This window comes from Limulus polyphemus, unplaced genomic scaffold (assembly GCF_000517525.1).
Source record: "Limulus polyphemus unplaced genomic scaffold, Limulus_polyphemus-2.1.2 Scaffold3620, whole genome shotgun sequence".
Lineage (NCBI taxonomy): Eukaryota > Metazoa > Arthropoda > Merostomata > Xiphosura > Limulidae > Limulus > Limulus polyphemus.
Genome location: NW_013669230.1, coordinates 50,115 through 59,937, shown reverse-complemented (window position 1 = coordinate 59,937; position 9,823 = coordinate 50,115). Strand labels below are relative to the sequence as shown.

The 9,823-nt window shown below is 33.0% G+C and overlaps 1 protein-coding gene across 1 annotated transcript in view; it reads left to right on the top strand.

Annotated features, from left to right (window-relative positions):
* The window catches only part of LOC106469699 (nose resistant to fluoxetine protein 6-like), a 74,145-nt gene that overhangs the window by 25,951 nt on the left and 38,371 nt on the right, over positions 1 to 9,823 (top strand). Inside the window, exons 5-6 of the mRNA XM_022398276.1 lie at positions 282 to 361; positions 4,873 to 4,993. Coding sequence (XP_022253984.1) covers positions 282 to 361; positions 4,873 to 4,993 — 201 coding nt within the window. The remainder of the gene's footprint in view (positions 1 to 281; positions 362 to 4,872; positions 4,994 to 9,823) is intronic.

Genomic DNA, 9,823 nt, shown 5'->3' with positions numbered 1-9,823 from the left:
TTTTACAATTATTTGTTTTGTAATTAAGCACAAAGCTACACAATGGGCTATCTGTGCTCTGCCCACCACGGGTATAGAAACCCGAATTTTAGCGTTGTAAGTCCGCAGACATTCCGCTGTGCCACTGGGGGGGGGGGAGCTTTTACAAACGAAAATCCTAAAAATATTCAGACGAAATTCTAGAACAAGCTATTTTGTTTGGAAAATATTTTATAATCTTCACATTGGATACGTTTCTCAAGTGATTTGTTGTAGTTTCTAACAGCTCTTGATTTTTCTAGTGTGTAGAACACACCTGGTATATTGGGAATGACATGACCTTTCACCTGGTATCATTAATCGTCCTCATTCCATTGCTCAAGTAAGTCATATTCATAACGATTTTTTCATTTCTAATAATTATAACAGCCATTTTGAAAGTTTCAGTTCGTAAGTGAATTGTAATTGAAAATTATTTCCTTATTGGAGAAAGATCACTGCCTTTTCTTTCATTAATATCTTGCACTGGGACAATTGACCTATGAAAACATTATAGTAAGTTAGTTCTTTCGTTTCAACTCTTTATGACGCTTTGTAGGGATTTTTATTTACTTTAATTAAATTATGACAACTTTCTTGAACGGAAGCATTAATTAATAACAATTTGATATTGGTTTAACTGAGTAAAGATTGTTGAAATAAGATAACAGTTACTAGCGTTCATTTTAAAGTTGCTTTATTTACTAAATCGATTCTGACGGTTTTAATATTCTGAATCAGAGCACCTTAATGTGAAGATCGAGGCTACGTAAAGAACTATTAAGTATTTACTCAAAAAATACATTAATAACTAAGTGACCTTTATTTAGTAATAGATATATATTTAAGTAAAACGTATAACCAAGCTTAACATTATATTTCGATTAGGCATCACATATCACATTAGATATGAAGCTATAAACAGTAATTTCGCTATACATAAGTTTAGTATTATAGTTGCTAATGTCAGTGTTTTTTTTTAAGTTTTACTTTATATTGTAAGGTAACACCACAGAACAGTTGCGTCTGATAGCGTTGTGTGTGACATTGAATACATAATCTTATGACTGGCACTATGAAAACGTCTAAAAAGTAACTAAAAAAAACAGAAAGAAGTTCAACTTTAGCCCAAATAAAAATGGTCAGTCTAATGATTAAAGATGAGATGTAGAAAACGTTATGATGCTAAACTAAGTAATGAATAGAGAAAAAATATAACCAACGCTACGATATTGAAATTAGCTTCAGAAAAATAAAATTTCGTGAATTTTTCGGTGTTTATAACTGGTCAACATTTTGGTGTTTGAATAGCAATAAAACGAACGAAATATAGTGATCATTACCATGTTTAAATGGTCGCAAAGAATAGAGAATATTTGTGTGTTTAAATAGTTGTAAAGAAATGAAATTAAATGTATGTATTGGTATTCATACAAGAGTAAGAGAAAGGAAAGGTAGTCAAAACTTTGTAATTAAATTTCGAGTACGAGAAAACCACTAATACAGACAAATAAAAATAAAGATGGTTAAGATAAAGTTATATAGGAGTGAATAGCTGTATGCCAACTATTCTTAAAATTCTCTCGAGTTGTTTTAATCCACATTAATATATTATTTGCTATCGCTAGTAACAAATATACCACAACCTACGAAATATTTAATATTTTCAACTATGTACTGCATTGTTTTAACTCAATACTACTTACATTTTATCAATTACTGTTGATTTTATCCCCAAAATCTTTTTCTGATTTTACGTTATTTAGTCATGAATTTTTAAAAATTATTTTTGGTTATATATTTTTGACTTTTTTTTTGGTTTCTTTCTGCCTTACGACAGTTCATACAAGTCCCCTGACCACATGCATAATCTCTCTTGTACAACTTTAAGTAATTTACGCATTTCTGCGCTATTGCTGATGAAGAGACGGTAGTTCACCTATTAACCAAACTCCGTAGCAATATGGGCCAGGTGATTAGGCCACTTGACTCGCAATCTGAGGGTCGCAGGTTCGAATCCCACCAAACATGCTCGCTCTTTCAGCCGTGGGGGCGTTATAAAGTGACGGTCAATCTCACTATTCCTTGGTAAAAGAGTAGCCCAAGAGTTGGCGGTGGGTGGTGATGACTTGCTGCCTTCCCTGGTGTAGTTTTTTCAAACCAAAACCGCAGCAATATATATAACCAATGATATATGCTATCATCTTTGGAGAGAAATAATAACTATATATAAAAGACGTTCTGAACATTTCCGCGTCTAGTAGCATCAATAACTAAACTAGAACTATTATATAACCAATATAAAAATACGACTTGACGTTATTGATGTAGTAGCGTATCGGATACGAAATCTAAAACATTGAAAACAACTTCTCAGGAAACATCCAAAAACGCTTTGATTGAACTTGTGTTCTTTTAATATAAAGAAATTGTAGAGATAAAAACGGACCATTAAAACATCTGCTTCCTGGAATAAAAGTTATTTGACTGTAATTACTTGTTTAGAACAATATGTATCCCACAGTTACAAATATTACAGCGTGCAACTTTATATCAGTATAAACTATTATGTCCGTCAGTGGCGTAGCCACCTTGTATGTTTGTATGCTGAAGCATCCACAACGTTTTCACTATTTTTTAAAGATATATAGTATATATTTAATGTATAAGCATAAAATATAAAGAAATATAAAAGTAATGTCATTCAAAGTTTATTTCAATATATCACTGGTTATAACCACTTGCACTCAGACCCCCCACCAGGGATTCGTATGTACGCATCCACATACATTTGATGCTGGCTTCGCGACAGTTCGAAGTTGCTCGACATAACTTAGATAGTTCATTGTACAGCAAAACAAATTGTGGCAAAACAAATAACACTATTATTCCATTCTTATAAGTTTTCGTAATTTAGTGGTAATGTGTTTAGGCATTATTGAACGATAAAAATATAGGGGTTAAAAGTTTTTACTAAGTATTTGTAAACCCACTGTTTGTAAACGTTGTGTTTTATTATAATAATTTGTGTATGCACATTTATTATTAATCATATAAATAGAAATATGTAAATAAAACAAAAGTTATATTTTCTATATGCATATATATTATGTGTTTGAGGGAGTATCGAAACCTCAGCACAATAAAGTTTAAAAATTACATTTCAGAAACGCAACACAAGGACTGATAATCAACTGTGTTTTGATCTTGGGATCCATCGTATTCACTGGTATAATTACAGCACTATACAATTATCCAGCCACTTTGTTTTTTCCGATCCCTGACAGAGAGTAAGTCGACTATGTTTTACAACTACTTTCTTCTGTCCACCTAAAATTAGTATAAACTACATAACATACCGAAGGATACAACATATAATTTGATATATGTTTTAGATGTTTTGTATAAAAACTCTTGTTTTGCTAATATACTCTCAGTTTTTGTATAAAAGACACGCTTTCATCAGCATAAAATAATCTTTTCTGCTCAGTAGTCTTACTGTAAATGGCAAATTCAAAGCTTTACCACATGGCAAAGATATTTCCAGTTCATCATAATCAAATAGTAAATTACTCAAATTGCATTGTAAAACAACAGATTCAGTCGTATAACTGAATATATGTAATTCACCTACTTATGACAAATGTAAAACATTGCACGCATTTTATTAGTGAGTGTTTAGAATCCTGTATTGCTGATTTTGTTAAACTGAATGCAACGTTCTGATAGAAGATGAAGAGTGGAACTGGCACGGATTGGTAGTTAGGGGCGCTCGACATGCAACACGTGTGTCACGTGTTAGAATCCCATCATCTAAAATGTTGGCCCTTTCAGAGTTGGCTGTGGGTGATGTTGATTAGTTACCTAGCGGTAACGCAGAATAGCTTTGTGCGAAATTCAATAAATAAACAAGATTAAGAAAGAGACCTGTCTGATTATTTCATTAATGTTCTAACTTCAGAAGAAATGCCTTTATTTCTCTTTCTGTCCCTTCAACTCTATCAGTTATGGCATAAATCTAAGCTTCTTTGACACTCTAGTGCAATTAAGGTTTCAACAATGAACTTCATGTGAAGTGTTTCAATTAAAATAGTTCAAAGATTGTAATATCTTTTCAGTAAGCGCATTTTTGTATCATTAGTATACGTCATATCTTTTGTTTACCGTGAATAACTTAAACGAAGAAGTAGTGATTTTAACCATACATACATATTGTGTATCTGCACTCGTGATTGCTTCTCGTTACGAGACGTATTTGTTTCCCAATAACGAAATCAACTTCTCAGGAAGTTGATTCGTAAATGGTAATCTGATCCTATCCTGTACTTGAAGTGCTGTCAAATTATATTTCTGTACTTGACTGGTAATATAAATACTAACGATATTTTCAGTGACAGCTCCAAAGGGACGAGGGAGCAATAGGTTCGATTCCTATTTTTTCATAGAGTGAACGTAATTCCTTTGTGCAAACCACCAATACCAAATATCAACATACAATATTAGTGTGCGAGTAAATTATATATATATATATTTATTGTTGTTTACAAAACAGCGTTTATCAAATTCTGTGCAGAAAATGTTATGTATATAGTTTCGTTATATTAATACTAGTAAATGGTTTCATGAATTCAAGTAGGATAGTTCAGTTGTTTCGAAACCTTTTTTTAAATGTGAGCATTCAATACTTCGACTATGTAGTGTAAGTACATCTTCCGTGATTTACTTGTTGGGTTAAATTTTAAAAATTCCTGGATCCACCATAATGCATATCTTGAAACATTTTTTTAAATCCAATCTCATGATAAAAAAAGATAAGAACTTGAATTGAATTATCATTTGATACTATATTTATAGAGCCGAACTGGAGTTTGAGAACGCTGTTTACTTTAATCCATTGAACCACCTTGCTTCATATTGTATTGGAATGACGGTAGGATATTTGATTTACATGCGTCAAGCAAAACCACTGAATAAGGTAAGACAATTTACTTGCTTTGAACTAAATGAAAGAAACTTTAGTTTAACTAGCTAGTTGACATAAACGTAAGATCCTTCACCATTGTTTGTTTATCATAAAAATAGAGCCCGCATCCAATGAAGAAGGGAACTGCAGGAAGACACCTTACATCATTAACTGAAATTAGGCCAACTAATTTACAATCAGTAACCAGTACTTTTAACCTTAAAGGTTTTGTTAAAATGTATGTTTACAGCCTCATCCTACCTTCTACATATATACAATGGTGTCCAAAAATCTGGAACCATGGGAAATTTGAAGCTTTTCTTAATTTCAAATATATGACATATTATGGCTCTGTCAAATTATGAGAAAGTCGAGATCATTGTGCTGTTAATCCAAACCTTTTTTCGTATTACAAGGACAGCATGTGGAACACATTCTGTCAAATTCGTTGAAATGCCCATGTCCCAGACTTTTCAAACACTATATATTATCAGGTGCAGTTTTGCATATCGATACAACACAAAGTCACGCCGACTTACTGGAAGTTTCTATAGGCAATCGTTGGCCAACATTTGTCAGAAGAGTTTACTTGAGTGCTTGAAAAACAAATGTTATATCGCAAAATATCTTTAGTTTATTTGTCAAAATCCCCAGTAATAATTAACTGTGAAATCCAACTGTAATTTTCCATCCAACAATTTCAGCTGTCCTAGCTCTGTATATAGTAAGTTTTGCGCAGCCTGTTTCATGTAAATTCTGCTACAGCTGAACTCGACAAATATAGGAAAATCGTGCTACCAAATATACCTTGATAGCTCTGTAAGTAAGGGTCACAATACTTTTTCAGTTGTTTAATTTCAATCAACCAACTATCCTAACTGTAAATTAATCAAGTGATTACCAAATAATATAGTGCATATACATCCTATACGGAAACACAACGTAATAAGTGGAAAAAAAAGGAATGCTACTTCCTTTCAGTCGTTGGTGTTTAATCAAGTGAGCGTCTTAACTTCTGTTGTTTTTCCATCTTCTTTGGTGGTCTCTTGAACACTGTTGGACTTATCTGTTTTACTCCACCACTGGGTGGTGCTCACAGGTTCCAACTATCATCTTCTCTGCTAAAATCGATCAGGATATTCTAGGGAGTTCCTCATTTTTTCCTTGGAAAATGGAGATGCGTGAATTCTGATAAATACAACATCCTCTAGTTACGTCCTTAATAGGATGTCTCAACACACAAAAGCATGCACCATTTTAATGATGCAATGTGTGATAGCATACTTTATTATGAAATTATCTTTAGACTTTGGCAAATGGCTATTGTCTCAGGGCATTATCTTGTTCCAGAAGTCTTGAGATAAGTGCATCCTCAGAAGTGTGGCATCCTTGAGTTAAGGTGAAAGTGAGAAGATTTTGTGTGTTCTATAGTGATGAAATTATGTGTGATATAACACTATGCATACACACACCATAGTGTTGTTGGCTATGGATGATAGTTTGGAGTGCCATCGGTGTGCCTTGGTAACCTGAAAGGCTCTTTACTAGCTTTAAATTCTGCTGGATTTTATGTATTAGAATCTCAAATGGTCTGAAACCGAGTTAACTGATAAATGAAATCTTGTAGTTAGATTGTACTTTGGATTTAGTATTTAAATATGTGCCAATATATAGTCAGTTTACGATATTTGCCAACAAGATTGATACACACAGTTTTCTTTGAAAACAAATACGTTTTAATATACACAACAGTACAATTTATAATAACAGTTATTACAAACAATGATTTATAAACAAAAGTTTCACAAACTTACAAGCAATATAAAGTCTTCTTCTAATCTGGAACTTCCTTGATATGTTATCGAGGGTTCACGATGAGCGAGTGAATTTCGAGTTGACGTAGGTACAATTCACTTAACAGCGAGCTAGCTACCCCTGTAGTCTTCGCTGTTCATATGCCTATTAGAGATTGAGTTTCTACGAATGACGTTAGGTAATGTTTTCATAAGAGTATTAATGTCCAATGAGAATCCACTGAAATTAAATTATTTGTAATTTTCGAAATTTATAAATACTCATGGTCAAATATCCGAAGTTTTCCGATTGATAAGCGTTATAACAATCACAGTTATAGTTTTCGAAGTTTATAGTACACTGACTGCAGTGAACTAATAATAGACACTCTTTTTTGGCGCATTACGTTGGTTATATTTATAGGCTATGGAGGCTTTTTATAAAATTCAGATTACGCAACAATACAAATTTAATCGTTTACATACACACATATATTGTTGATTCTTACTCTCGAGAATATTCTACAACTTTGGAAAATAGGCGAGAGTTTCGCAATACATATTTAAAAGTATAAGCGATATATGTTTCTAAAAATAAATTTAATCTAAACAAACGTTGATATTCAAATAAATATATAGTAATAAATTCGTTACATGGATCATTTAAGATGCCACTGATCTACCTTATGGAACTGCAATGAAATGTGCAGACCTTCATTCAGCATATGCATCTTGTCACTGTCCTTGGCTCTACACACCACACTTTATGATGCCTGGAATTTTTCATAACAAATTGGAAATTCTATAATTACAATTCCAGTAAAACTTTGAATGTTAGGCCACTTTCTACTGCCAGCATGACTATGTTCTACTGTGCCGTGCTCTTGTATGTGGGTATAGCTATTTGTGGTCAATTTAGAGGACATAATGAGGATGCAGACATTGCTCTCACTATGACTGGTGAAAGCTCTAGGTCCAGAAGGCTACCTATTCTATATATTGCTAAAATCACAGTTGGGTCCTCAATACCACTGTAGTTTTACATGGCTTTATAAAGTAACATAATTTACAAACATTGTTTTAACCGAGAGTCAACAGAAAAAGACTATTGTTTAAAATATATTCTGCAATTAGAGGCAACAAATATCACATTTTTAATCAATCTGTGATATTCGGGTTCGCTGGTACTCAAGCAAAGAGTCTTAAAGTGTTTGCAAAATGCTAGTTAAGGACTAAGAAGTGAAAAATTAATTGAACACAGGCAATGAAGAAAAACAAGCAAATGAGGTGAAGTTGCAAACAAGATTCCTTATATAACAAACACGATGTTGTGTTACCAAAACTAGTCAGACTTCTCTATCAGCTGGGTGCTGGGGTCGAAAACAAGGACAAACATCAAGAGAAATCAAGAGCGAAAGACATCTTAATTCTGGAACATCTAATTAAAATAGTTAAACAAATAAAGTCAGGTATCACACAAGTTCAGGGGCTACATACTTCAACGAAAGGTCTATATGCTATCATAAGCTAAGCCAACTTTAAATGCTTCTCTATTGCATAGAAAATCACATACTCATTAACTTGAGATTTAAGACCAAAGATTGCAGTATGTAGCATTTACCCGTGTAAAAGGTATAAGATATGTTTTGTCCTAGAGACATCCCATCAACGAGAAAGTCATGACTTTACATAAAAACTACATGTAACATCAGAAAAATATCACTTGAAGCTATTTAAATAAAGCAATGTCTAATACTAGTTATGGAAGAGTTTAATCTCTGACTATTTCATTAATCACACTATTATATTGGATCAAAACACTAGAAAAAGATTTAACCATGAGATTAGTTAGTTAGCCAACTATCATCCAAAGGAACCATCTCAGTGGGGTTACTGGAAATCAAAGTGTGTCACCCAGTGGGAGTCTCCTTTGAGTTTTGGAGATCACGTGATGTATGATGCCATGGTTCAACAGAGTGGCATCAAAGAGTGGACAATTCCACAATGTGCTACTACAGGTCACTATGGGTGGGCAATGAATTCATCTATAAAGAGTATTATGAGTCGTACAGTAAATTATGTGGGGCAGATGTTTTTATATGGGATTTACAAGTGAAAACCAAAAGAGATTTGTTGAACCTGTCTGAATATGATTGTCAAGTTGTGTCATGCTAATCAAAATATATATAAAAATACTTTATTTTTTGCAGTTTTTCTTAACACGATATTTGTTTCTTCATTCTTTTTTTTGTCAACCTTCTAATTTATAGTTTCATTTCAATACCAACTCATTCAAAAATAAACAGTGTTTGAATATATAGAATTGATATTTGTGTTCAATTTATAAAAATTCAAATACTTGTATAGTGTACTTCATGATTATTCATATACCAGTTTAACTTACAATATACATAGTCATGAAGCCTAACATGGCCTGATAGTTAAAGAATTTGATTCACAACCTAGAGGTTGCAGGATCCATCGAACCCATCACTGAACATACTTGATCTTTCAGCCCAAGAAATATTATATTGTAAAATTCAATTTTGCCATTTGTTAGTAAAAAGTAGCCCAAAAGTTGGTGTTGGATGGTGTTAACTAATCTTTCATTACAAAATTGGAGACAACTAGCTCTGATAACCATCAAATGCAAAATTCAGCAAAGAAATAAACATAGTCCTGAAGAGGACTGTTTCGTATCATGTAATGCGTAAAATAATCAAATTTTAAATATTTTCGCCTTGTTCATATAAATTAAAAGTAACACAGTATGTATAAATGGTTTGATTTGTTTTTATTCGTGCACAAGACTATTTTAGGATTATCTGCACTAACCATTCATAATTTAGCGGTAATAGACTAGAGACTGGTGTTGGTGGTATAGTGCTTTTGTATGCATGTGCTGACCTGGGTTTTTGAAACAGAAGTCCTTTTACCCTTCTGATTCCTGGGACTGAGGTGAAGATGGTAAGGACCCTCCACCTACTGTGGCTTGAATGATCCATTCCTGGTGTCACCTGGTTTTGGACTGGAGTTGACCCACCGATCA